Source organism: Dioscorea cayenensis, chromosome 8 (genome assembly GCF_009730915.1).
Source record: "Dioscorea cayenensis subsp. rotundata cultivar TDr96_F1 chromosome 8, TDr96_F1_v2_PseudoChromosome.rev07_lg8_w22 25.fasta, whole genome shotgun sequence".
NCBI classification, from domain to species: Eukaryota; Viridiplantae; Streptophyta; class Magnoliopsida; order Dioscoreales; family Dioscoreaceae; genus Dioscorea; species Dioscorea cayenensis.
This window is the reverse complement of record NC_052478.1, coordinates 1,812,468-1,840,441: the sequence shown is the minus strand read 5'-3', so window position 1 is coordinate 1,840,441 and position 27,974 is coordinate 1,812,468. Positions and strand designations below refer to the sequence as shown.

Genomic DNA, 27,974 nt, shown 5'->3' with positions numbered 1-27,974 from the left:
CTGCAAATTATCTAATCGCTTTTGGTGGGTTTTTGCCCCTCTTATTTTGTACTTTGTATCATGCATTATTTTATTTTTATTTTTTTTTCTGCACCACAGTTGTTTATATTATAGGTTTTCATTATAACAAAAAAAACATATGGATTCTTGTAAGGGTTTATCATAGAAATTGAACCTTTAAAAGCATCCAATGTCCACTGCCATTTCCCTGCCAATCAAGGCTGTCTATATATAAATGTATACTATATCACAATTATACACTTTTCCGGGTTTCCAATGAATAAGGGTGTGCATGTTAAAATTTCACAATCATGAACTTTGCAGGGGTTTATCTACAAAAATGCTCCCAAAAAAAGAAGGTTAGAACGAACGCGAAGCCCAGCAATGTCGCGAATCTCGCTCCCCTCTTCCATTGCTCGCTCCCATCTCTCCTTCCACTGCGCTTCAGCACATCGGCTCTTCAGCACCAGTAGCCCATCGGAGAAGCAAGCGAAGATCACCACCACCATGGGCCAGTCGACGTGGAGCCGCTCCCTCAGCCAACGCTTTAACCCTGCGGGCATCTCCCTCTTCGCCGGCGTCGCCGCCAAGCACCCCCACCTTGCCCTTCCCCACATCTCCGTCCCCGATATCCGCTGGATTGACTGGGCTGAGCTCGAGAGACTCGGCTTCCGTGGCGTCGTCTTCGACAAGGATAACACCATCACCGCCCCTTATTCCCTCTCTCTGTGGCCCTCTCTTTCCCATTCCTTCCAACAATGCCGTGCTTCCTTTCCTGGAAAAATCGCGGTTTTTAGCAATTCCGCCGGTTAAGTTCTCATCTTTGAGCCCCCTTTTGTACTTGCTAATTTGTTTGGTTTGATTTTGAGTGGCGTGTGGATTTTTTTCCCCAGGTTTACGCCAGTATGATCCGGATGGTTTGGAAGCTAGGGCTCTGGAAGATGCCATTGAAGGGATTCATGTCATAAGGCATGGTAATCTAATCTTCTTGCTTGATTTGTTGGATCCTCTGTTTTCCAACATATTCCTTGTTTCAATTCAGATTGCTTTATTATGTTGGATTGTTGGTGAATTATATGCAAAAACTTGCATTTTATTGTTAAGCGAACAACAGTCTTGATAGCTTGCGCTTTGACAAATAAAGCTATAAGCAAACTTCCAAGGATAATTCTTAGATGATGGTGATTTTGTGGAGAAACTTGGCTATTGAATGAATAAATAGTGTTTTGTTTTGGATTTATGGGCTTCTAGTTAGGGAATACCTATACACATCATAGTTCTGTTATCACAACTTGATGTTTATATGTGATGATTTTGTTTTTAGCACATGATAGTATGAGGCCCATTATTTTTATGTAAGCCTTTTGGCCAATTTCGTTTTAAAATATATTGATAGTTGAAGCTTCATCACTATTCATAATCTTGAGATGCATGAAGGTCAGTGTGCTTATGTGTTAAAGATGTTGCTGGAGGGCTACCTTTAATATGGTTCTCGATGATCCAAGCTCATACTTTTCAGTGCAATGCTAATGCTAGATGGAATATCTTGTTCTGTTGAATAGTTCAAGGATCAAATTTTGGTATGATTGCTTATGTTTATATGAGGCCTTATCATATTTGTATTAAAAGAAAATGCCATTAAAAAATTCTCATTTTGAAACTTTCTTAAAAAAAATACATATATATTCTTTGCAGAGGTGAAAAAACCATCTGGCACAGCTGAAGACATAGAGAAGTATTTTGGTTGCTCTGCCTCGCTTCTTGTTATGGTAAGATCAACAAATGTAGGCTAACTCCAACTTCATTGCAGCTATGCCATTATTGCTTATGCTTATTGTAACAGGTTGGTGATCGGCATTTCACTGATGTGGTTTATGGAAATATAAATGGTTTTTTAACTATCTGTACCGAGCCATTAACTCTTTCTGGGGAGACTTTCATTGTCAAGGAGGTATGACTTCTTGCCTCTCTAATTTCTTCTCATTAATATCTAACTGTTTGAACTATGAATTTCAATTGGTTGATTGATGTAATCTGATTTTGGAGAATGAATTCATTTATTATAATTAGCGCCCAACTTTTTTCAAGCCATGTTAATGAGCTGATTGGCATTATCACCCTACTGCATTGAACTCTGAATGTGAATCACATGGCTGACTAAAAAGTGACTACATGAATCACAAGGTTTTATCTAAATTGTTTTTGATGAAAAACACATGTTGGCCTGCCAATTGGCATCTTATGGGTACAATTGATCATTCAATACCCAGCATCTTTCATGTAGATTAGATATTTTTATATGGGAGTATTCAATTAATATTTTCTGAAATGCCAATCATGTGAATAAAACGCCGCCCTTTTACATGATTGTGTAAATTAGTTTGTTCGAACAAAATTTAAACTTGAAACTTTCTTTCATTTGCTGAAATAATGCATTACTTCCGTTATAATGCTTTCTTTCAGGTCAGGAAATTGGAAAATCTTCTTGTCAATCGCTGGAGTCAGCAAGGACTGAAACCATTGAGGCACAATTTACTCTCAGAAATCAAACAATGTGTGAAACCACCATCCTTGTAAGAAGAAGCTCTTTTGACATTTAGAGCAGATCAATGATTCTACACCTAAGAAGCTTTTTACTTTTTACAATTTCGACACACTTATTCTGTGAATTGCTCATGCTGCCGGAGTTTAGAGAACCCCTCAAAAGTTTTAGGGCAAGTAAAAGTTTACAGTTTTGCTTCCTCTGATACATGAAAATCATACAACAGTGAAGTATTATCAGTGTGTTCATCATATGTTATTGTTTCAGATTGAGTTCATATTTTTCTTTATATATTGAATTTTTTTTTTTTTTGGCTTTTGCATCTCTAGAACACAAGATCATTGCATCTAGTATACTAATAACTAGCTTACAAAATGTTGGATATCTTTGTACTTAATGAAAATCTAAGCAAAATGTATATAAATAAAAGGAAAAAATCACCTAAAATCCTAAATCTTAACCAAATATCAAAAATAAAATAAAATTAGTCTTTGATGAGCAATACCCAAAACTTCCAAAATAAAATAAAATAAAATAAAGCATTTTTAAAATAGCAAAGAAATTGAATCATAAAATTTTCATTATTTTTAAATTATTAATCATAATATTCTTCTCATAGTAACTCCAGTAATGTGAAATAAATAAAATGCAGCGCGGAGTACTCTGTTTCTGATTTGAAAACAGAGCAAATGGACCGGAAAAGAGAACAAAAAGACAAAAAAAGGTTGCGCTTTTAAACGACTCGGCTTCGATTGAGAGCGTCGCCAACCTGCGAAAGATCAAGAAACCCTAGTCTTCTTCTCCTCCATTGGAGAAGCAAGATGGCCGCCGGCGACGCCGCTAAGGACTACGCCGCCGGATTCGTCGCCGGGGTCGCCACTGTCATCGTTGGCCATCCTTTCGACACTGTCAAGGTTGCTCCTTTCGTTCGTCTTCTCTTCTGATCTACAGGAACTTCTTTTCTCTTTCAAACCTTGCTTCTACCTTGAAGTTTCCTTGAAATATGTGAATCTTTGGTTGGAGCTGAGGTTTCTGTGACTCTATTTGTGGTTTATTTATGTTCAATGTGTTATGTGATCGCGTGATAAGAGTTTAATGGTCTTTTATATTATTCAATGCTTCGCATGATAACCAAATCTTCAAGAAGATTAATTGGAAAACATAGTTCTAGTTATGCTTCATGAAAAATTCCCCATTTTTAGCTGAAAATTTGTATGTCAGAAAGTATAGTGAGAATTTTGGTTTTGAAATCTCTTGGAAATTTCTATTGACAGGTGAAATTGCAAGCTTACAACACTAAGACACAAGTAAAGGAGTACAAGAATGCTTGGCAGTGCACTAGTCGGATATTGAGGACTGAGGGGGTATGTTTCTCTGCACTGCTTTTGTTGGACATCGGGTTTCAAGATTTCTTTGTTTTACCTTTGTTGTGATCGTTTAGACAATTTGATTCTTGTATGAAAGTGCCCCATGTTGACATTCTAAGCTACTGTTGTTATACATGCCAATGAGAATCTAAATAACTACTCAGAAAGATTTCTTTCAAGTCGAGACTTTGTTTAAGCCTATCAGAATGATATATAGTGTCACAGGAAAATTTATCAATTGTGTTAGTTAGGCTATTTTCTGTTCAGCAATTTGGGTAAAAAGAACACCTGTATTATAGTCCCTATTCGTTATTTCAACATGATGGCTATAGTTCTTGTTTCATTGTGTGTTTGTATTCCAACTTTAAGCGGTTTGAGAGAGGGTGTATAATTGAGTGTGATGTGGTAATCCTAATCTAGATAAAACTGAAATGGAACCACTGAGCTTTAATCTTATTTCCACTCTAATAAATTTCATGAAGTGTTGAGGGTGAAATAGGTTTCATCTTTGCACTGAAGTAGTTAATGTTTGTTCAAGGGAAGAATAAGTATTAACCTTAGTTGTCTCTACATTATGTTCCATGCCAAAGCTAAGCATTGTGTGTGCTTATATCAGTGCTTTTCCATTTGATGATGAAAATGTTGGTATTGAGTTAAAAGATTGAAACTCTGGCAAATGTTGGTGATTACGTAGGAAAACGGTGGATGCTTCTAGCATGGAAACTCTTTCATCTCAAAACTTACAGCTTGTATGAATATTATAGTATAAAATGAAAAAATAAATTCTGACAACAATGTAGAAGAAAGATGAATTTGAGTATACTAGAGACATTTAATAGGGAATGAATAAAAATATGTTAAGTAAACCCACAGCAAAGATCTTGATGAATCCCTTGACAACTATCAGTTGATCCTTTGAGGATTTTTACCCAATGTAGACTTAGGTCCATTTTGCATTCTACAGGAAAACATCAATGCTGTCTCAACTGAATGATGTCTGATGTTTGAGGACCTGAGCACTTATGAGTGAGCCACATATATTTATAAGCACTATTGCCATATGAGCAAAGCGAGGTGTTTATTCCAAATTTAATCTATGCTCATGGAAAGCAACGTATCAATTAGAATTCCGTGATTACAATACAAGTGTTTGATAAAATAATTTTACTCTTAGTTTTGCTTTCTACACCAATTGCTGAATTCAAGTTTACCTTTAGTTCTTCTATTTGGACAGGCTAGAGGACTCTATAGAGGTGCAACTTCATCTTTTATTGGGATGGCGTTTGAGAGCTCCCTTTTGTTTGGCCTCTATTCCCAGACGAAAAAAATGCTCTACAGGTTCCTTTCCAAAACAATGAATCAATATGTGATTTCCTTTCGTGTCTTGCAAATCCATGAAAATTTAATTTTGACCAACATTTTAGCTCTTAGATTAAATTCTTATTCTATGTTTGCAGGGAGAAACTCAAAGCAGTCAGCCACAGCTTCAAGTAATAATTCCCTCTGCTGCTTATGGCGGAGCTATAATTAGCATGATACTCTGCCCAGCAGAACTAGTGAAGGTGTGAAGTTGGCAAGACTTTTCTTCGTATCATTGTTTTGTTTAAGTGATGCTTTTGCCCCTCTATCTGATGTGTGATTCGGGGATCTTTCCAGTGCAGAATGCAAGTTCAGGGAACAGAGTCATCAGTTTCCAAGTATGCCAGATATTCCAGCCCTCTAGATTGTGCTCTTCAAACCATACGGAGTGAAGGGGTAGGCTGCTTTTTCTTTCCAAACCTCAACTCAAACCCATTATTATCGTTGAATGAGCCAATTGTTTTCCCCTTATTTCAGCTTAAAGGTATATTTCGTGGTGGTTATACAACTTTGTTGAGAGAATCAACTGGGAATGCAACATTTTTCACCATTTATGAGTTAAGTCGATATCACATGCGCAAACGGTTAGACTCTAGTTCATCTACCTTAGGACAAAAACCAAAGCTGTTGATTGAAGCAGGTGTCGACATTATTAGTGGTGGTCTTGCCGGGATGTCTGTAAGTATACACCAAACTCCGAGTTCCTGAGAATCCATCGGAACAATATCCAAAATTCTCATATCAACTCTAACAGTTCTGGTTAGCTGTTCTGCCATTGGATGTCGCAAAAACTATCATTCAGACCTCACCTGACACAAATTCCAGTCGGAATCCTTTCCAAACTCTGAAATCAGTATGTAGACATTTTAGTTGCTGATTTTTATATGTTTGCATTGCATGCAGAAGGATAATGGATTGCATTTCTTAGATATACAGGAGAGTCGGTTTTCGAGGGCTTTACGCCGGCCTTGGTCCTACTCTTGCAAGAGCATTTCCTGCTAATGCAACTGCAATGGTCACCTGGGAGCTCACTGCTAAGCTTCTCGGAGTTCAGCGTCATTGATGCGAGGTCGATTTGTCATCAAACTGAGCTAACTTTCTCTATAAAGTTCATTGTTTATTTTTCTCCTGAGTTGAATAATTTTGCCCATTGCAGGATGCTGCAACAACCTCTGTTCTTCTTCTTCTTCATCATTTGTCTGAAAAGGCCTTGAATTCTTCTTCATTGCACTGCGGATACAATGAAGAAATTTTTTGTGATTTGGGGAGAGGTGGTCTTTTAATTGTTATCTCTGATCACACTATCCCAATCTGATTGATCTTAGAGAACACTTGATAGCTCCATGAATTCTTTTACAAATTCATGTGTAGTACTGTTATTTTGTTAGCGTGAGTGTGATATTAGAACAGCGGTTTATTCACGCACTTCTTTCTTTATATTTTTTGATGTTTGTGCTGCTTGCCTCTCTGAAAAATATATTATTGTTTAATCAATTGTTTAAAAGTTTTACTATTCGTATGAGTATGATAGATTGAAATTCATACTATATTATATACTATATTTTGATAAACAAGTGAGAAGACAACTTATTAATCAATGGATGGAAAAGTGGTCCCGAGAAAAAGACATCCAAAGCAGCATTCCCCCACCCAACCTTATCTCTACATCACTCAATTGCTGAATAATAATATATATATTTATTAAAAAAACATAAGAACATCATATTATTTTATTAGCCACATAATCAACCTACAAGCACTCACACAAAATACTACAAATTAAGCAACATCATTATGACATGGCAACAAAACTCACATTACTCACAGAAGAGCAAGTGAGCAACAAGAAGGAAAAGTCGATCTCTTGAAACATAAAAACCTATTTACATCGATGCATAACAATACTACTTAAATTCTTCAACGATGGTTGCTCCTAGTCTCACCACTGTAAAGCCTGCAATGAAACAAACACCAAAAACACATGCAAACGTTAAGCTAAACCATGCAAGATTAATTACTCATAAGAAATTAACCAACCAACGTGCATGGAACTAATAATAGCTAGATCTATACCAGTCATAAACAGTGGGAGAGTTAGGCTGAGGTTTGTCAAAGAGGTTAGAGCCCAGAGTTTTGGTTGCAAGGTTGCTCCCTGGGTTGAAGACACTGCGCCAAACGTTCACCTTCCGAGCAGAGGACGGTGTCGTCGGTGTCACCGGAGTTGTTGGTGTTGCCGGCGTTCCAGGCATGGACATGGACCTCTGAAACTTCCCACTGCTACTACTTTCTCCCTGTTCACCTCCATCTACATCATGTACACCATATTAACATCATTTATATATACACACATATACTTATTATATATATATCATGAGGAGAAGCTTTGGCTAAGCTTTTCCTTTGTTTCTTTCTTTTAAGGATAGATGAAGAAGAGAAAGCTTATATATATATATATAGCTTGTTAAGTAATTTGTATAATAAGAGAGGAGGATTAGGACTTAGGAGGAGGAGAACCTTTGGAGAGGGTGGGTTTGGTGGAGAGCTTGCGGAGCTTGCCGAGGCCCTTGTCCGGCGAGGGGCCGGCGAGCACGTCATCCCAAAGCTTGTCAAGTAGCACCATGCTTTAGTTTGTCTCCTTTTGTACTCTTTGTCTTTTGATTGATGTTTTTTTGGTTGCTCCTTTATATATAATCATTAATCATATCATGCAAGCGAGCGATCTCGTCACCGTATGGTGAACTTCTTTTAGCCCTTTTTTATTATTTTAACTTGTTATTTAATTTATAATAAAATCAAATTATTTAAGTATGATATTTTGTTTTTAATGCATTTGATTTATTATTTTTTTAAAAAAATATATTTTTTTAATTTCTTTGATCAATACTCTGTCTGTCTCTTATGATATTTTCGGGAAATTTTTTCAATTATTTATTTTGATATAAAAATGTTTCAAATAATAAATGTATGTTTTCAGTTAATTTTAAAAAAAAATTTATATTGTATATATAATTTTTTTTTAAAAAAAAGAAAAGTTTGTTTAAAGTTACTGGAAGTAAGCAGAAACGGGTACACGTGTCACGATGAATTGGTCAGGGCCCCACCGAGTCAGAAGGAGGACGATGACGTATTGGATAAGGATGGAGTTGTGGGCCCCTGTCAAATAAATATCCTATTTCCCGGGCCTGACCGGGTCATGGGCTTTCGCGTCGTGGGCCACGACACCTGTCCTATTCCATGTGAGCCCTGATCTCTACGCCAATTACAAGCCAAAACGTGGATGATAGGACTGTTTTTTTACTATTTATTGTACATATATATAACATATGAATATGATTTTAAGAAACCTCAGAAAAGTTATTACCTTAATATATTTTAAAAATATTTAAATTAATTAGTCTTAATAATCCATTTTTCTCTTTTAAATTGAAAGAAGAGAGATGGGATGTATGATTTATTATCTTATTATTCATATGAATTATTTTTTTAAAAAAAAATCTGGAAAACTTCAAAATTATCATTTTATTAATTTTAACTTACAATTTTTTTTTATTTTTAGGGTTTACGTCTTTTAAATATTTTAAAAAAGCATAGAATTGAAATAAAAAATTGCTTCATAGGGAAGTAAAAAAAATATATATAATAATAATATATAGATTTTATATTCATAATGCAAGTCAACAAAAGCAATTTATGAATAATAATAATAATAATAATAATAATCTGCTATAAATTAGATTCAGTTAACTTTACGATTAATTAATCTAATTATGTGGACATATAATAAGGTTTTCCATTATTTTTAGAGCAAAAAGTTTAATGAGTCTAATCATGTTTGGTTGTTAGGTTATCCTCAACCAGCTTTAAAAATTATTTTTAGAAATTTAATCATTTGAATAAATAATTTTACAATTCGATTTTTTTTTAAAAAAAAATACTAATCTCAATAAACCAACGGTTATTAATAAAAATAAAATTTTAATTTTAAAATATTTACTTTTCATTGATATTAATTAAATCAAAATTTTTAATTTTTAATTTCACAATAATCATTTTTTTTTGTATATTGGGATTGAGTCATTTTCACAAAATAGTTTTTATCATAATGAGAAGATATATTTAAAATTTAATTTACATACAGTGAAAACATAAATATATTAAGATATTAATTTTTAAACTATGTAAATGCTATAACATGATTTGTCGGTATTTTGAAATAAATAAATTTTTTTTCTCCATTTAGGGGCATTTCTTATTCATGTGATAAGAAATGGTACTATAATTGAATTCCACATGCATTCATGCAAGAATGGAAAGCGCACATTTCTCATTTTAAAAAAGGGCTCTATTAACATTCCTATTTTTTTAAAAATCTACTCAATAATAGGATAATTTTATTTTTTATAAAAATTATCTACTCTTATTAATATTTTAAAAAAACCATAACTTTATTAAATGAAATCTATTAAATTTAAAAACCATAATTAAATTTATAAAAAAATTTTAAAATGATGACTAATTTAAAATAAAAAAGAATATAAAATCACAGATAATTTGAGCTGAAGAAAAATATGCGATAAATAATTCATAGGTAATACAGTCATTAAGGATCATTAAGCATTGTTACCAATTTTTTTTTTTCAATTTCATATTTTAGAAACAAAACATAGAAAATATATTTGGCACATTGTTTTTATTTCCAAAATTTTAGCAATAATTATAATATTTCCAAAAAAAATAGAAATATTTTTTTAATTTTTTTGAAAATATTTTCAAAACTCTTCCTTTTGTGAAACCCTCCCTCTTTTACTCCCTCTCTCTCTCTCTCTCTCTCTCTCTCTCTCTCATTTTTTAAAAATTTTTGAATTGTAGAATTATTTATTTAAATGATTAAATTTCTAAAAATAATCATTAACATTGGTTGGGTATAACCTCAATAAACTAATGGTTATTAATAAAAATAAGATTTTAATTTCAATAATTAATATTAATTAAATCAAATTTTTTATTTTTTAATTCCACAACAATCACTTTTTTTTTATATTCTTATTGAGTCATTTCCAAAGAATGGTTTTTATCATGAGAAGATATACTTGAAATTCAACTCACATACAGACTCAGTAAAAATATAAATATATTAAGATATTAACTCTAAAACTATGTAAATGTTGTAAGGTGATTTGTCCTTATTTTTAAATAAATAAATAAATAAATAAAATTTCTCCATTTAGGGGGCATTTATTATTCATGTGACAAGAAGGGGTACTATAATTGAATTCCACATGCATTCATTTAAGGATGGAAAGCTCACATTTCTCTTTTTTTTATAAAAAAAAAAAGTCGCTATTAGCATTCTTAATTTTTTACTTTCCATATAAAACTGAGATCTTTCATGTTCTCAACATCACACAGTGAAGGTAATTAACCACAATAATATATATATATATATATATATATATATATGATGACTATTTATTTCATATTTTAAACGAGTTAAAGCAAATTAAATAGGAAGATTATGCTTTAAAAAAAATACAAGTTGAACAGAGAAGAAACTAAAAGTGATATAAAGAATAAAGAAGTATTCTAACTAGTTTACTCTTTTTATTTTTTAAGTAAAATGACCGCTAATTTGTCAAATAAACATAAACATAAAACATAAAACAACACCATTTATTTCTAGTTTTCAATAATAAAAAAAAAATTCTATTTTGGTTTCTGAATTTAATAATTGTACCCATTTTTGGCTTTTTAAATTAATACGACAGCTCATGCCATACATACATACATACATAACTAAACATATTTGAAAAATAAATATTAATACAACTAGTCAAAACTCAGTCTCACCTTCCACAAGATCACCACCACCAATAAATAAAAATCAATGCCAGTTAAGCACCACTCTGTTTTATATAAATTAGGGTTCCAATTAAGTTCCAAGCAAAGAACAGGCAATTAAGAGAGAGTAGTTGAGATCAATGGAAAAACAAACCCTAATATTCATCCCCATTCCTGCAGCTGGTCACCATGCATCAATGGTGGAGATGGCCACAAGGCTCCTCCATCACAACCCTATTTTCTCAGCAACCATCCTCCACATCCCCTTCCATGACTTCCCTCTCCCTTCTTCATCAACCTCAAACCCTAATAACCTCTCATTCCATGAGCTCCCTCACCTTGAACCACCTCAACCAAACCCTAATGAAACCTATTCCGTCTATGTCTCTCTCTTGGTTCAACTCTACAAACCTCACGTCAAAGAAGCTATCTCTGCTCTCTCCGGTGATGTTCTTGTTATTGACTTCTTCGCCACAACACTAATCGATGTTGCTGATGAGCTCGGCATTCCTACTTACATCTACTGCACCTCCAACGCTGCCATGCTTGCTGTCATGCTCCATCTTCCAATTCTTGATGAAGAGATACACCAAGACTTTGAAGAACTAGAGCAAGACCTTATTCAAGTCCCTGGCTTACCACTCATTAGTCCACGGTCATTGCCGGAGTCGATCGCTAGCAAGAAGATGCAGTCTTATGCTTGGTATCTCTACCACGGCCGTAGATTCTTAGAAGCAAGAGGAATCATAGTGAACACATTTATAGAACTCGAACATGCGACCTTAAGATCCTTATCTAAAAGAATTACAAATATTTATAGTATCGGTCCGATACTTAGTATGCAAAAAAGAGAAAATTATAGGCATGAATGCATGAAATGGCTTGATGAACAGCCGGAGAAGTCAGTGGTGTTCTTGTGCTTTGGAAGTAGAGGGAGGTTTGGAGAAGAGCAAGTTAAGGAAATGGCAGGAGGGATTGAGAGGAGTGGGAAGAGGTTCTTGTGGGTGATGAAGGGTTTGGAAGGGATGTTGCCGGAGGGATTTGAAGAGAGGAATAGAAAAAATGGGGTAGTTTGGAAGGAGAGTGTACCACAAGTGGAAGTACTGAGTCATAGAGCAGTGGGTGGGTTTGTGACTCACTGTGGATGGAACTCAGTTATGGAGAGCTTGTGGTTTGGAGTGCCAATGATGACTTGGCCATTGTATGCAGAGCAACATATGAATGCATGGTTGATGGTGAAGGAATGGGGGGTGGGAGTGGAGTTGAGAGTTGAGAGAGCTGGTGGGGTGGTGATCAAGAAGGAGGAGATAGAGAATGGAGTTAGGTGTTTGATGGAGGAGAGCAACGTTAGGGTTAGGGTTATGGAGATGAAGAGTGTTTGTAGGAGCGCTGTAAATGATGGAGGGTCTTCTTTTGCTTCTTTTGAGGGTTTGGTTAAGGATATGTTCTTGGTCAAAGCAAGACTCAAGAGTCGGAGGGGAGAACAATTGCATGTAATTAAGGGCTTGGAGTAAGATTAATTAATGTGGTTATGAGAGTTTATTTTCTTTTTAATAAAAAAAGAATATTTGCTTTTTTGTTTCCTCATTTTGGAGGAAGAATTTGAGCATATTTAATATTGTATAAGGGCAAGTTTATTAGGTACTTGTGTAAGTTTTAAATCTACCCATGTTGCTAATGGCCGTTGGATGCTATCGCCACATCTTTGAGGGTTGTTGGATGACCTCTCAAGTCCCTCTCCCTCTTGCTTTATCTTCCATAAAACCAAACTAACTTTTCTCTCGCTATTTGTCACTATTTTATCTTGTTTTTATTTTTTTCATTTTTTTAGTCCGTGCCTACTAATGTCGGTAGAGAACGTTTTCTATATATGTATATTTTGAGAAGTGATTAGTGAAGAACTGAGTTTGGAATATTTAAACATCTAATTATTGGTCAAAGAAAAATAACTTTTATTTATTTTAAAAATTTTAAAAGGGAAAAAATAAAAATTATATGTATGGCTTTGAAAATTTATATTTGTGTATATAATTATATATAAAAAAAATATTTTTACATCCACAAATTAATTATATTTGCACATATATATTTTTATGGTTAAAAAATTTGTGAATAGTGCTAATAGACAAATTGAAAAAAAGAAAAAATAATAATTATAGATTTGCGGTATACAAATAATTATGGGTTTTTTCAAAGAAATACATGCAAAAATAAAAATAAATAAATGTTTTTCGCCACCTGCCTCTTAACCCAGTAGTGCTTTGGTCTTTTAATGTTTTTTTGGGTGGTTAAGTGTGCTTTTCCTGATAGAGCTAGTCTCCCTTAAAAATAAATCATCTGGTCAAGTCTGGTGTCCTTGATATTAATTAAAAAAAAAAAACTTTCAGTGATTGTTTGAGCATCACGAGAATTAATATTAAGGAAATGCATAATGCATTTCCGAGGCCATGTCCACTCATCTTCACAAGAATATTTTTCTAAAACAAATAATGACAAACATATTATTGTATTGCATTATTTACATATACTGTTATTTTAATCGGCAAGTGCATTGCTTTGGGGATTGGGTGATGTAAGAGAATCCAAAATATAAGGAGTTTTTTAAGCACACTAGTAATTGCCTACTTGTTTTTTTAGTTTCATTCTCAACTGCTATCATATAAATAAATACATTAAAGTTTTTGATGTTGGAGTCAACACATAAATCTGACTTAGTAAGGCAGCTTGTGCTCAGTCTAATTTGGATTAAAATAAATTAACTACCACGATATTGATAACTACATTATTATTTAATTTACTTCTAACACTGTATATAAAAAATTTCAGTCGTGGTTATTTTGAGATGGGCCTCACCCCAGTGGTTGCCTTCAGGTGGGCCTCACTCTTAGTGACTGTTTCCTACCTCTTGTCCGGTCTTTAGTAGTGCTTGTTATTTTTTTTTTTTGTATGTTTGTACTGTTTTTTTAATAAATCGGTGATTTATTCATTTTATTAAAAAAAAAATTCAGCCATGTCCAATAATAATCTTTTTTTAGTTCGGTCTTTTGAGTTGGGTTTGAATCTCAACTCATATAAATTTGAGTTTAACGTAATTAATGCCAGCAGTCTCACTAGTGGCGGTGAAGTAGCCACTATTCTAGTGAACAAGAATAGGCGTTACAATTGGTTCTTGTACCATGGCCGGAGATTCTTTAAGGCAAGAGGCATTATAGTGAACATGTTCACCGGCATAATTGCCGGACCGTCACACACAGGCAATGTTCTTTGTAGTTTCAGTCTTGGCACTTGGCAGTATTAATGTTTCTATGTGATGTTCAGAAATGAAGAACAAGTTTGATCATATGACTAATTAAATTGAAGATTTCTGCTGCAAAGTCTCCATCTGACATTCAGAAAGATCTGCTGTAAAATTGAATGTAGTTGAAAATCTAATATTCGTGTCAGGAGGTTTTGATCATATGACTAATCATGTATTAATTTCTTGTAATTCATAGACACAAGAATCATTCTGCAGAAATAGTGATGTCAAATGAATCAACCAAATTATGCATTTCTGCCAGAAATCAAAGGTAGTATTTGTTCCATCAAGAATAAATTCCATTAAGGATGAGTCGGAAAGCATGAGATGAAAAATCACAACTGAAAGTGCATGAGCATCTTATCTCTGAGCTCTGTTCATTCATATCTCTTCCACGGCAATCAGTAGAAGACTTTATATGTAACACACTTTATGATTCTTCACTTCATTCTCAAGCTTTACACCTAAAAATCATCTGCCGACTACTAATAATTAAATATCCTAAGTGTCTTATAACTATAAAGTCATGATACGTGTAACATGTTTGTCCATAAACTTTCCCACCATTTTCTGGTAACTTAATGTGATATAGAATTATGGGGATATTCCAAAGATTTCAATAGTAAAACCAAACAAATACCAAAATGCTATATTTTCCACACAAACAAAGAACAACAACTTCTTCAATTAAGATAAAAAGATAGATAGTCAAGCAAAGTATCATTTGCAGCAGGCATGCTATTAACTAGTGTCGCAGGGCAACCCAAATATGTTTTTATACATATGTTTGTAGAGAACATTTAGCGATTAAGTACGGAAGCCACAGGATGACAGAAGAGAGAGAGCATGCTATGTAGCTTATCTGATCTGGAAATGCTTGTAGGTGGGATTTCCAGGGATAGTTATCGGAATCCTCCCGCCTTGATCAGACTGCCTACAGTGGCTTGAGCCTTCACCTTGAGATTCAGAAGAACTCTTTCTGCGCCGCTCATTATGGCCGGCCAAACGTCTGCGGCAGCTCCGTTTTGTTTCATCAAACTCTGCAAGCTCATGGAACCTATAAAGAACATTTGATGATGAGGACACACACAAAGATTGTAAAGAAACTAGACACTGGTGAGAAGGTAAAGCAAGTAATCACTTTCTTTAGCTCCTAGTAAAATCTTGTTCACTTTAAACAAGCATAAGTTCTGAGAAAAATGTTAGAATCCATGTAAGATATCAACTAAGCATTTCAAATCGTTCGAACACAAGAATTATGACGACCAAACTACACACGTGGAGATACAGAGTCATATCATTCTCTAAAGTAAACATGGAACAAATTCAGTTCTTTAAGGAAAATGAAAAAAAGAACAGATAGGCCGAGAAGCAGGACAGAAAGGACAATGAATGCAAAGAACCTCAAAAAGGAATCACAAGTCACAAAAGACTGTCTTTCTCATGGCTACTAAGACATAAAATCGGTGACTTGAGTGTACACTAGCAATCTACCTTGTTGACAACAAAGAAAGAAAAAATGAATGTAAGAAGAGACTGAACAATTAATTATATGGGACATCCACATGCTTTTTATAGCTGCAAACAAAGAATTAACCCTTCATTCAACCTTAATTTTAGGATGATGCTTGTCTCCACTCATTGGAAACTCAGAAAAACAACAGAGATTGTGCAGCAATTCACTAACAATCCAACTGGATATCAAAACGTTTTCTGCAGCTACAAACCATGAATAAATTATGTTCACTCTAATCTCAATTTAAGAAGCTATTCATCTCCATTAGCTGAAAACATACACAAAAGGTCATAAACTCCACTGAAACATCATGTAAAGGCTGTCTCTAATTAAGTTCAGCCGCAAAAATCTACTACCAAATTCACAAAGAACGCAACTTTCCATGTCTAACAGCAACAAAACCAATTAAAGACACTAACTTGATTTCCAATTCTAATCATTGAAGCACAAAAACCAAGAAAGAAAAGAACAAATTAAAAAAATTAGATCAATGGAGAAAAGAAAGAAAGAAAAAAAGCAGGGAAACGAAAGGGGGTGGACCTGCTGCATTGCTGGCAGAACCTTTGGCTAAGTCCAGCGACGACGACAACGGGAGCCTTGAAATGCGCCTCGCAGACCTTGTGCCGACGGTGATACCTCTTCGCCTGAGTGAGATCAGCTTTGCAGTGCTCCGCCTGGCAACAAGGGTGGCCGGCGGCAGCGCCAGCAACTCTCCGGACAGGGCCAACGAATCCCTTGCGCTTCTTATCGTCCTGTCGCCCAACTCCAGCAGCAGCCGTGGTCAATTCCTCCTCCTCCTCCTCCTCATCGGCATCATCGTCCATTGCAGAGGCCAAGCCTTTCCTGGATTTCTCCTTGGCGGTGCGCTTGGGGCTTGGAGCCATGGATGGAGGAGAAGGAGGGGGAGGTGGAAGTGGGGGAGGAGGGGAAAAGAAGAAGGGAGTGGGGACGAGCCCGTGGACCACATCTCCATCTTCTCCTCCCTCTCTCTCTCTCTCTCTCTCTCTCTCTCTCTCACTAGTCTTCTTCGTCGTCGTAAATCGATTGGTTAAAAAGATAGATTTTTTTTTCTATGTTTTTATTTTTATTTTTACTTTCTCTATTCCAAGTCCAAACTTGTTTTTTAACCTTACCTCTGTATATGCTGTGAAGCATGCAAAAATAAATAATTAAATAAATATGAACGTCCAATTTTTTTTAATTGAGTTTTAAATTTTTTATTTAAAATAAATAAATTACCACACTTTAACTGTCTGTTGATCCATTTTGAATCGATCGACCCTATTTAATCTTCTGGCCTAATTAATGATTTTTTATGATTTCATTTTCATTTCACTTCTGGTGACTTGGCCTTTTATCCTGTTTTATTTTATTTATTTGTTTATTTTTTTTTATATCGCTCTCTTATTTTTTTTCTCTATAATTTTAATACATTTATAATTTATTTATTTTATTAAAAAAATTTGCTGTAACAATTATTGACTCTTACCAATTAAAATTAAATTTTACTAAATATATATACGGATCCGATAAGGACTGGACCCGGTAAGCGGAACACGCAACCGTAAACAGTGTGGAGTGTTTAGGATGGTAGCAATGTGGTGGGGCACGGGAGGAGGTTAGGAATTAGGGGTAGGACAGTGACAGGTGGGACTTTGTAACATTGTGCTGACGTGGACTAGCCACTGTGACACCTAAATGTAACCCCCACCTCCCACTCGTAGACTAGTAGTGCTCTACTGGCCCCAACTAATTTATCAGGTACTTTCAATTCCTGTTATATTTTTTTATTTTTTTAAAAAAAAACACAAAATCAATTTTTACTTGAATGTTTGACAGTGTTCATGCATTGCCCCCAATTCTCCCATCTAAATAAATTGATTTATTTATATTTATTAATATGTAAAAATTTAACTGCGCAGTAGTAATTTAATATCCATGTAATTGGTATATACTTATAATGTATAATTAATGAAATAGTTTAAAGAATAATAATGATTATATTATAGGATGAAAACACCAATAAAATCCATGATAAACTTTATTACAACCAAAATTGACTGACTGGATCGAGTTTAGCCATTTTCTAGATTTGTAGATCTGCCTTTCAGCTTTTATAACAACCTTTTCATTAAAAAAATAACTATAATCTAGTGTAAAAAGGAAAAAAATTAAAAAAATTAATAGTACATTTTTCCGAAAATATTGGTTTGAGGAAACATTTTTATGATATTTTTATTAAATATAAACAAATTATTATTATTTTTTTCCTAAAACATAGTTACATAAGACAGTTAAAAACAGTGGTTATCCCATCCAAAGTTTCAAGCATGGTGCATATATCAATCAATCAATCAATTACCGGAATTAACTTACCCTGGTGAAAAAGAGGTGATCCAATTAACCAGGAAGCTTAAGCACGCTGCATCCCACAACGACAGACATGACAAGCGATAGCAAAATCTGAACAGTGACTGAATTGACAACAGTATAGCATGTTGATTGCCCAGTTTTGCAAGTAGCACAACAATTAGAACTATAAATGTGTATACTTGATTTTTTGAGATTTTCACTGAAATGAGAGAGTGTCTCAGCCAAAACATGGCCTCTCAAAAGTTAAGAGCTAAGGAACAAGTGCAATGTACACTATGATTAGGAAGACAGCTAATTATTGAAGATGCAAAAAGGAAAGAGGTAATGTAGTCTATGTAATATCAGCTATAAAATCAGTTGAGGATTGTACATATCATTAGGTATTTGACTTGTGGGAAAATGGTGAAAAAGTTAAGGCTTGGTCATGTTTCTCCATTTATCCTTCAAATCAACCTGTAAAATGGAACTTTTAGTCATCAAGTTAACTCCAAAAGCAGACATATGAAAAATTAAAATGAAAGCAGAGGATGGATAGTGGATATCATACCTCTGTTCTATCTTCAAATATGTCAGGATGGCAGCTTTTAATGAGTTTCCAATTCCCTTTACCATACCTTCACATTTGAATATATATGCTCATCAAGTTCTAATGACAGTTCAATATAAATGACATATCTTTTTTTAACTAGTAAGCAGCCAAGTACTTACTTTTCCACAGCTTTTCTCAATGTATCTTCTTCGACAGTTGTCCATCTCAATTTCTTTCTCCGTCCAACCAAATTTCTGTTCCCTTGAACCTTCAAGGGAGAAACTACTCCTTTCTTGGAGCTTGGCAGGTGTGGCTTTCTTGTAAGGCTTTGCGACTCACTAGACGAAGAATCTGAGTCTTCCTCCCACTGCACATGAAGAGAGATCTTAATCCAGTGTAACCAAAACAAAAGCTGACAAAAGGGAATGATATCCTAGCATAATAGTGATAGCATATCTAAATAGACATTATAACACAACCAAGTCCAGTGCTTCAATCCTGGAAACAATTCATGACATAGTTATATATGACCTCTTCTGCATGTCAACTCTAAATATGAGTTATTGGATAACCACTACCAACACAGAAAGATGAAACTAAGAGAATAAAATTCAAGTTATTGACAAAGTGTCGATTGTTCAGGTTGAAAGGATCCACTAAATCCATGTTTTACAGTATAAACTCATCATATCTTGCCCAAAACTTTCTAGTGTTTTCATTGATTCAAGTGAGATGACATCCAATATGTGGTTCTTTGGTTAGACAGCAGAACAATTTATAATTCAACCTCACAAGATAGTGAGTAATAAAACAATCACCTCATATGCCCTCGCTGTAGGATTCCAATCCATTATACTGCGCTTTTTCTTAGTTGCCTCATTATTATCTTTACTTCCTGACCCACTTGAATTAGCTATAGCATCATCCTTAGATGTGGTTCCACCCAAATCTCCAATTTTTCCTTTGCCTTTTGAAACCTGTACATGAGTTGCATTTGGGTTTTCAACATTAGGCCTTGAAACCATTTCATTATCATTAACATGCCCTGTGTCTATCATCATCATCATCACCTCCTCCTCTTCGGAAACCACCATTTCCACAGCATCAGGCAGAGGGTCTCTGACCACATCATCATTCTTGTTTATTTCAATACTATCCCTGCTATCCGACCCACTTGAATTAGCTCCAGCATCCTCAGTAGATGTTGTTCTCCTATTATTTCCAATCTTCTGTTTCCCTTCAGCGATTTGCGCACGAGTTGCATAGCGGGCAACAACATTAGGCCGTGAAGCAATTTCAGTATCTTTCTTACGCCTTGTGAGAGCTTCACCATCATCATCCTCATCTTCATCACCCTCCTCCACAGAAGATAACACATGATCAGCGTTTCGCTTAGAATTCCCCATTTCAACTGGCACTGCCGTGGATACTTCGGCTGCCAATGCCACTGCATCGGGAAGAGGGTCTCTGACCACCGTTTGCAAACCCATACAACTCGCTCTAAGCCCTTCCTTTACTTTCATCACCTCCGGTAATGTCAAAGGATTGAGTTTTATGCCAGAGATACCACCTTTAACGAATTGCGAAACAAAACACTCATCCAAACAAGTTTGAAAAGGCAATAATCCAATGACCAATAACGCTAATGTACAAAAAGATGACAACTTTGAGAGATTTTCAAAATGCGGAAGCTTAAACACTAACCTTTGGCCAGAGATCCACCGCCCTTCTCCTTCAATTCCACCGAAGGAGGATCAACCCCGCTGCTCCTACTGCCACGAATAGCTTCAGCAACAAGCTCGAGAAAAGCAGGTCCCATCTTCGCACTCTCTTCCTTCAAATAAACCCTAACGGCTTCCAAAGCCTCCTTCTTGGTATCCCTCCTTTTCAACGCATCCCTAACCCTAGAATCCACAACCGCCTCTTCCATCTCCTTCCTGGCCCTCTTCAACCCATCGGAAACCAACCCAGCAGCCTCCTCCGCGCTCTCGAGATCCGTCACCCTACAATTCCATATCCTATTCACCGCATCAAAGAACTCCCCATAATCATCCGCGGGACGAGAACGCAAGAAGCAAGCAGTGCACTCGACGGCGACAGCGCAATACGCCGCACGAAGCGAATCAGAGTGGTCATTGCTGTGGTGCAGATCATTGAGGAGCTCAAGGGAGTGGAGAGATCGCTCAGACACGGAACGAAACGAAAGCTCAGAGGCGAGGCGGCGGATGAGGATGGTCTTGGTGAGGCACGGAGAGAGAGGGGACGAAACAGGGATGGCGAGGAAGAGCTCGTTGGCGAGCCAGTCTTCGATGGGTTGCCGAAGAATGAACTCAAGGATTGCAGCAGCCTTGAAGTCATCGTCCATTGGAGAAGAGCTCGAGAGCTCGATGGAGAAGAAGAAGAAGAAGAAGTAGAAGCGCGGTTCCTAAACAAAGGAACTCATTGGCTTCTTTGAGAAGGAATTGATTTTTATTTTTAAATAAATATATATATTGGAAAATGATTGGGCTCTTTCGGGAATTGGGCTGTATGGTCTATTTGAGCCCAGCCCATTAATAAAATATAGGCCATAAAGTGGGAACTCATCCGAGGGCTGAAGGCTATTGTTATCGCACTCTCTCCCAATCTCGTCGGCAAACCCTCGCGGTAATCCTCTTCCTTCTCTCGAACTTCATCTTCTTTTTCTCCATCTCTCGTTCTCTTTCCCTTGATCGCAGGTCTTGCCGGAGCTGGATTCCGATGAGGAGCACCGCTGTCTCTGATACCAAACCCTCCAAGAAGACCTCCTCCGAGGTTTTTCTTTCAAGCCATTGGAGATTGAGATTTTTTTCTCTCTTCTTTTGTTGATGTTTGGGATCAGGATCGGAGCCGGAAGAGGAAAACCAAGTCAATGAAGCGTCGACGTGATTCATCGTTGGAGGTTTCGTCCTATTCCTCGTCGGAGGATGAGTGTCGTCGATCTCGAAGGAAGAACTCACGGCGGGAGAGCAAGAGAGGGTTGCGATCTCCGAGCCCTAGAAGAAAGAGGAGGGAGTCGAGGAAACCTGAGAAGAAGAAGAAGAAGTCCAGGAAGGCGCGGCACCATAGAAATTTGAGTATCAGCTCTAGTGAGAATGGTTCTAGCTGGAGTTGCTCCACTTGCCGGAGCAGGAGCCGGAGCCGGAGCGTCTCGAGGTCAAGAAGTCCGGTCCGTGCTGATAGGAAGGAGAGGGGTAGGGGAAGAGAGAGGGAGAAGGCTGGAAAGAGCTCGAGGAAAAATAGGTATAGGTCGCCTAGCTGTTCTACTTGCAGTGGTGGTGATAGTAATCGGAGCAGTAGCAGTAGAAGTCCAATTAAAGAGATAAAAAAAGAAAAAAGAGAATTCACGGCGCTCGAAGTTGGCTTCTAGAGATAGAGAACATAAGGAGAGGAGCAGGGATGAGGATAAGGCAAAGATAATCAAGGCTTATGGTGATTTTCCTTCTTCACGAAGCAATGACAGTCGTGATGTTGGGAGAAAGAAGGATACTTTTGAACATTGCCCTGAAATGAAGAGGACTGATGAAGAAGTTGAGCATGTGAAGAAGGATGCTTACAGTGATGGGGTTGAGGAATTTACTTCATCCAAAATTAATGAAGAATCTGTGAAGCATGGGGATGATGGAGCGAAGAAGCCTTCTGGGCCCTGTTGAGAACTCAAATAGTTCTAAAGTTGATGATGTGGAGTTGGTGTTAAGACTGAAAGCATTGGAGAACTTCAACAAGTATCGAGTTGGTTTACTTGGCAGCTGTAAATTTGGTGATAAGAAGGCTGAATCTGGTCTTTCTGAATGTGTGGAAGATGCTGGTAAGACTGTGGAAACAAAACTGCCATCTCAAGCTGCAGTGGAAAGGAGGCCTGCTAAATCCATGGATCTTCAAAGACATGAAGAAGCTGAAAGTCAGGCCTCCGAAGTGAGGATTAAATCAGCTGTGAGCCGGCCTGCCGAAGCAAGGATCAAGTCTGTTGTGAGTCGCCCGGCTCAATTATCAGATGCTCTTATGTCCACGGAGGAAAATAATGATAATGTGCGTATAAAATCTAAAGCAGTAGATAACAAGTTAATCCCCGGCAATGGTGAAGCCCTGAACTCACATAATGATAATGTGAGTATTAAATCTAAAGCAGTGGATAACAAGTTAATCCCCAGCAATGGTGAAGCCCTGAACTCACCAAATCAACTCAAAAGTGTAAATGAGCTTGTGACATTGGCCATGGATGACCAAGCTAAGAGGACCAGTGAGGAACCTAAAAGTAGCCTTGTGCAGGAGACTGAAGGAAATAAAGCTGATGTGTCTGCTTCTGGGGCTTCATCTGCACCTAAAAAGGAAACTGGAAAACACAATCCAAGTGAAAATGTGGCGGAAGCTACTCAATTTGAACAGAAGACCTTTTCTAGAATGCATGATGGAGAAATGGTACAGGTGAGGTTTTTGAATTTTGCATGTGTTTTAGCTTGATTGCATGAATCAAGCATGTTCTTTAGACTTTTTTGTTGGCTTACAATTTCCCTATGAAAGTTAACGTATGTCTCAAGTTTTGGTTTTAACTAGATTATTTTTTATAATGACAATTATGGCACTATGGAATGATTCTTGCAATACAGCTTATTTATTAACCTCATGTCTGTCCCATTTTTCTAGATTACCTAATTTGGTAGCTTCTATTGTCTTGGCAGGTGAGTTACAAGGTTTACATACCAAAGAGAGCCCCGGCATTAGCAAGGAGACAACTACAACGGTGACTGTTTCAAGTAAGGAATTTTTCTTGTTCTGTATGTATCCCTAGTTCACCTTAAGTGCAAACAACTGGTTGGAGCTGAATCACGTTCTCCTCTGACAAAGTTTGTTTCTGTTTAGCACGTAATGGGAGGCTCTTATCATTTGTACTTTCTTTGATGCGATTACTGGAATCATAACCATGGGTATGGCATCATTTGCTTTCCTAACATTTTTCATTTCTGTTACTTTCCAAATTTTACATGGCATTATTGTGGTTTAATTAATAAGTACCAAGAGTACGGTTTTGCTTTTGCCTCATGACATGGTTATGGAAATTGCAATTGAGAGTTGATATGCTTTTACTGGTCTAGATTTTATAATTCTTTTCAATGAAGGTGTAAATCCTTGTTTTGTTTCTTTTGTATGGTTTGTAGGCCTTATCATGGTTTTTTTTAAGTCATATTTCACCTATGTACAAAGTGTGTTACAGAATTGTTTGTAGCAGGGTAGAGGTTTAGGAATTTTTGCTACATGGACATTTCTCTAAATATCATATTCCTTTTCCACCATTTTGTCCTTGCTTCTATCTTCTTCATCATAATCATCCAAAACATTGCCTTCTTTGATTTTTGTTTTTTTTTTTCCTTCTAGGAGGATTTTATAAGCTTTTAACTTAAATAATTATTGCATCAAGCCCAACAATGTGCTTAAACTTTGTTCTAGCTATTTGAGCATGTAGAACACAACCTAGTTGAACCTATCTCATTCTATCCAACTTTATTCAAATTCTTATTAGTATTTATTAATTTCGCTTCGTATAAATAGACTTCAAGTTGCATGTTGGTCAGAACCCATAATGTCATAATCCTCTAGTTTTTTTGTCCTTACAAACTTCTGTGTCTTATATTCATGTAGTTGTGCAATGTATTGCCTTAATGGTGTGCTTCATGACTGCCCGTTGCATCCTATTTTTGCTGCTTCGAATTATCTTTTGTTGATTCTGTTTACGTGCCTGTCTTCTAGATGAGTCCACAATAATCTGAGTGCAAATCCTCATGTAATGAAGTTACTCTCTTCAGGTCTAAAATTTTCAAGTATCTTGATACATTTTCCTTGGCAGATCAGTTTGACAGTTCCATGATGTGTTGTCGCACATTGATTAGTCTGTGATTCTGTGATTATATTCGTGGAAATAGTTTCAAGTTATTTTTGTGTTGGTAAATTCTGAAGCCAAATGTATACATTATTTTTTGTGTTGTGTTGTGAAGGAAATCAGTTTGTGTTTAATGCATAGTAGATCAAATTTGCTAGAAAGAGTTGTTAGCCTTCCATAGTTGAAGTTATTCACATCTTTCATAGTAAAAGCTCCTTAAAAAAATTTTGGCTACAGTGCTTCTACATCAAGCAGAACTCCGATAACAATTTGTGAAGTGTTGCATGAGCATGGGCACAGTATAGTTTGTCAAAATCGAATATCGTATGGCTAGTTAAGCGGCATCATGCGTGATAAGGGATTTTAGTTTTTGGAATATTAGTTGCTTCTTTGTCTTGGAAGTATCAATCAAATTTTTGGTACTCTTTGACATGTTTAGGATTGTGATGGGTTCATGGCTCATATGAAGTTACTAACAGTTTTTAGACCCAATTGAAATGTTGCATTGTGCTGCATTGTGGACCTAAATTGTGGATAACATTAAGGTTTCTATCAAACTGAAACGAACTTGGGCACTTACATGTATTGACATATTTGTAGCTTCTAAAATATTTCTAGGTCATTCTTTGATTGAAAGTCTAGACAACCCAAGATCTTAAAGGTCTGCATTTACCTCTGTATGCAACATCTAAGCTAGTCTAAAGACTGAAAAGAACTCAATTAAGTTGCGTCCTTTCTCCTGCATGATTTCTCTTAGTAATGTTGATCCCTTATATATATATATATATATATATATATATATATATATAATTTAACCATATCTCATGGCTGATGTTTTTATGTAGACAAATAAATATTGCAAAAAATGTAAAGTTTCTTCTTCTTTTACAGATTTGAATCAGCCATATAATAGATGCCATCACTGACGCCAATACTCTACCGACCGTCATCTATAAGCATGCACCTATGTTACACCTTAATAATGAATTCATTCCGCAAGGATATATATATACATAATAGAAGTTAATTTGGTACTTCGTTTGTGATAACTGATAACTATGTATGAACTATCACCTCACGTTTCTTTTCATTCTCTATGGAAAGAATTTGTAGTGTATTTTCAGCTCATTGCATTAACAGATCTTGGTGTTGAGATATTTCTCTCTGTTGTTGTAAGAGTGTTTCAATGGCTACAATCTTTTAGTTCTGTGTTTTATTTTGTTATTCTGCCCTTTTTTTTCTTCCTTTTCTTTTATCTTGCAGTGGCAGTAGATATGATCAACTTTTCCCCCTTTCGCAGAGACCAGAGATGAAAGTAATTTCTTAATTGTGCAGTACGTTGCTTCCCCGAATTAATAACTCAAATTTTATATTTTACTGCAACTTCTTATTGACTTTTGTACACTACTTTTACTTAAAAATAAATAAAAAATAAAAATCTCAACCGTCCGAGATTTTTCCAAAGGAGGAGGTAAGATTAAACAGGTAACCGGCCATACCCATTCCCCAGGCAAAGCGGTGTGCATCACATCCCTCAAAGGCGTTTACCAGATCCCCCTCTGTTCGCTAATAAGTACCGGATCAAATAGCCAATTAATTAATTAATTAATTAAAAATCTCATTACCAGTACGTACGTCCGTGAATTTTCTCATTAATAATTGGAAAAATATAACATAAGATAAATTGTCCTTATATACAAGATCATCACCACAAGCAATCGAACGATCAGAAATGGCATCAAAAGTCGTGCACTTACATAAGCAACTCGTCGACCCATTCGAGATCAGGCCCACAACACCCGTCCTTCTCCGCCGCGCTGCAGCGCTCGGCCAGCGCCATCCTCTCCAAAGCACTAAACAAATCGTCGAACACCTTCAGTGCATCCCTCTCTTCACTCGCGTACCAACCAATCGACGGCGATACCGGAGGCGACACTGACGGAGACCTTGGCGGCGAGAACCGGGAAACCCCGAGCAACGTTGAAGTCGGAGACGAAGGCCAGAGGACGCGGAGCTGAGAAGGAGTGTGCGCGAAAAAACAGACCTTGCGACGGCACTGGATCCCATCCTTGCACGGCATGGTGCGGTAGCGCGCCGGATGGAGCCAGGACTCGAAGACGCCGTGGGCGAGGTTGCAGGCGTCACCGCGAGGGCAAGAGCCGTCGCGACGGAAGTCGGGGCAGGGGGTACCGGAGTAGGGGAAACGACGGGGGTCACGGCGGCGAGCTTTTTCTCCGGGATGGACGAAGGGGCAATCGGTCCAGTCATGGCTGCGGCCGCGGACGCAGCGGCGGACCTTGAAGTCGTAGATGCGGAAGTCGTCGGAGGAGTAAGGGTCGAGAGCGCGGTCGTGGGCGGAGTCGAGGGAGTCATCGTCGAGGAGGAGCTTGCGAGGAGGGAGACGACGAGCAGGGGCCATAACGGGTTATCGGAGTCGGGTTTGAGGGAGGGAAGTGGAGTTTATATAGAGGAGGAGGAGGAGACCCGTTAAGGGTGTGGGACCCTTTGACAACTGGAGGTGAAGGTGATGGGGCGCGTGTTTATTTTGTTTTTATTTTTATTTTTATTTTTATTTTTTTTATTAATATATTAATGAAATGGATATTGTTATATTTTTTTGAAATTAGGAAAAAAAAAAAAAAATGGAATTTCTATATATTTTATTTATTTGTAAGGTTTGGATAATAATGAAGTAGGTGATGAGCATGGTGTGCATGCATGGGGAGTGTAGGAGGGCAACAAATGGCGTTAGGGTTTGGACTTTGGGAGTGGCTTGTGACACGTGGCCAGTGATTTCAGGGGTTTTAGCTGTATGCTCTTGGATTTCTCAACCATCCATGTCTTCATGTGTTTTTAATTGATTTCCTAAAAAGTGCATATATATTTATATATTTATATTTGATTAAAATATGAAGTCCAAAATAGTTCAAGTGTTTATGATATTTTATTTGTTGAATATATAATACTAGTATGCTAAGCTCTAAGGAAAAAGTGTTTCTAATTTTAAAAATAATTTATATTAATATTAATTGTTTCATTTTGTTTTTTCTATTTATTTAGTGAGGCTCTAATATTGCCCAAAGTAATGACATCATAATTACTGAAATAAGCATCCAATGAAAGGCCTAGAACCTCTAAGAGCTTTCCTTTATAGCTAAGAAAAGCAGCAAAATAAAGAGCAAAGTAACCGGTATGATTAAAATTAGTTTGTGACAAGACACAACTTCATTGAACTACTACTTTTCACAAAAATTACAAA

The 27,974-nt window shown here is 36.5% G+C and overlaps 8 protein-coding genes across 8 annotated transcripts; 4 read left to right on the top strand and 4 right to left on the bottom strand.

Moving 5' to 3' along the window:
* The first annotated feature begins 338 nt into the window (after positions 1 to 338).
* LOC120267769 (phosphatidylglycerophosphate phosphatase 1, chloroplastic) lies at positions 339 to 2,636 on the top strand. Its single transcript, XM_039275448.1, has 5 exons — positions 339 to 808; positions 894 to 974; positions 1,696 to 1,769; positions 1,844 to 1,951; positions 2,464 to 2,636. The coding sequence occupies exons 1-5, from the start codon at positions 385 to 387 to the stop codon at positions 2,575 to 2,577; spliced, it is 801 nt and encodes a 266-aa protein (XP_039131382.1). The 5' UTR covers positions 339 to 384; the 3' UTR covers positions 2,578 to 2,636.
* Positions 2,637 to 3,311: 675 nt separating this feature from the next.
* Positions 3,312 to 6,705, top strand: LOC120267771 (mitochondrial arginine transporter BAC1). The gene is made up of 9 exons (XM_039275450.1): positions 3,312 to 3,456; positions 3,817 to 3,906; positions 5,144 to 5,238; positions 5,360 to 5,471; positions 5,566 to 5,664; positions 5,746 to 5,946; positions 6,023 to 6,121; positions 6,197 to 6,337; positions 6,425 to 6,705. Exons 1-8 carry the CDS (start codon positions 3,364 to 3,366, stop codon positions 6,329 to 6,331), a joined length of 924 nt encoding a protein of 307 aa, XP_039131384.1. The 5' UTR covers positions 3,312 to 3,363; the 3' UTR covers positions 6,332 to 6,337; positions 6,425 to 6,705.
* A 260-nt stretch (positions 6,706 to 6,965) lies between these two features.
* LOC120267770 (dormancy-associated protein 1-like) lies at positions 6,966 to 7,943 on the bottom strand. Its single transcript, XM_039275449.1, has 3 exons — positions 7,783 to 7,943; positions 7,342 to 7,573; positions 6,966 to 7,222 (listed from the first exon to the last, which is right to left on the bottom strand). Exons 1-3 carry the CDS (start codon positions 7,886 to 7,888, stop codon positions 7,186 to 7,188), a joined length of 375 nt encoding a protein of 124 aa, XP_039131383.1. The 5' UTR covers positions 7,889 to 7,943; the 3' UTR covers positions 6,966 to 7,185.
* A 3,098-nt stretch (positions 7,944 to 11,041) lies between these two features.
* LOC120266958 (anthocyanidin 3-O-glucosyltransferase 2-like) lies at positions 11,042 to 12,681 on the top strand. The gene has a single exon (XM_039274617.1). The coding sequence runs from the start codon at positions 11,247 to 11,249 to the stop codon at positions 12,618 to 12,620; it is 1,374 nt and encodes a 457-aa protein (XP_039130551.1). The 5' UTR covers positions 11,042 to 11,246; the 3' UTR covers positions 12,621 to 12,681.
* A 2,375-nt stretch (positions 12,682 to 15,056) lies between these two features.
* Positions 15,057 to 16,866, bottom strand: LOC120266959 (squamosa promoter-binding-like protein 3). The gene is made up of 2 exons (XM_039274618.1): positions 16,461 to 16,866; positions 15,057 to 15,461 (listed from the first exon to the last, which is right to left on the bottom strand). Exons 1-2 carry the CDS (start codon positions 16,802 to 16,804, stop codon positions 15,263 to 15,265), a joined length of 543 nt encoding a protein of 180 aa, XP_039130552.1. The 5' UTR covers positions 16,805 to 16,866; the 3' UTR covers positions 15,057 to 15,262.
* A 1,584-nt stretch (positions 16,867 to 18,450) lies between these two features.
* Positions 18,451 to 21,285, bottom strand: LOC120266957. Its single transcript, XM_039274616.1, has 5 exons — positions 20,527 to 21,285; positions 19,641 to 20,392; positions 19,002 to 19,189; positions 18,841 to 18,907; positions 18,451 to 18,746 (listed from the first exon to the last, which is right to left on the bottom strand). Exons 1-5 carry the CDS (start codon positions 21,185 to 21,187, stop codon positions 18,705 to 18,707), a joined length of 1,710 nt encoding a protein of 569 aa, XP_039130550.1. The 5' UTR covers positions 21,188 to 21,285; the 3' UTR covers positions 18,451 to 18,704.
* Positions 21,286 to 21,483: 198 nt separating this feature from the next.
* Positions 21,484 to 25,929, top strand: LOC120266837 (peptidyl-prolyl cis-trans isomerase G). The gene is made up of 6 exons (XM_039274487.1): positions 21,484 to 21,615; positions 21,683 to 22,209; positions 22,295 to 22,406; positions 22,450 to 23,265; positions 23,520 to 23,765; positions 25,607 to 25,929. The coding sequence occupies exons 1-5, from the start codon at positions 21,562 to 21,564 to the stop codon at positions 23,583 to 23,585; spliced, it is 1,575 nt and encodes a 524-aa protein (XP_039130421.1). The 5' UTR covers positions 21,484 to 21,561; the 3' UTR covers positions 23,586 to 23,765; positions 25,607 to 25,929.
* A 218-nt stretch (positions 25,930 to 26,147) lies between these two features.
* Positions 26,148 to 27,204, bottom strand: LOC120267533 (zinc finger CCCH domain-containing protein 23-like). The gene is made up of 2 exons (XM_039275213.1): positions 26,417 to 27,204; positions 26,148 to 26,284 (listed from the first exon to the last, which is right to left on the bottom strand). Exon 1 carries the CDS (start codon positions 27,132 to 27,134, stop codon positions 26,469 to 26,471), a length of 666 nt encoding a protein of 221 aa, XP_039131147.1. The 5' UTR covers positions 27,135 to 27,204; the 3' UTR covers positions 26,148 to 26,284; positions 26,417 to 26,468.
* Positions 27,205 to 27,974: the final 770 nt, after the last annotated feature.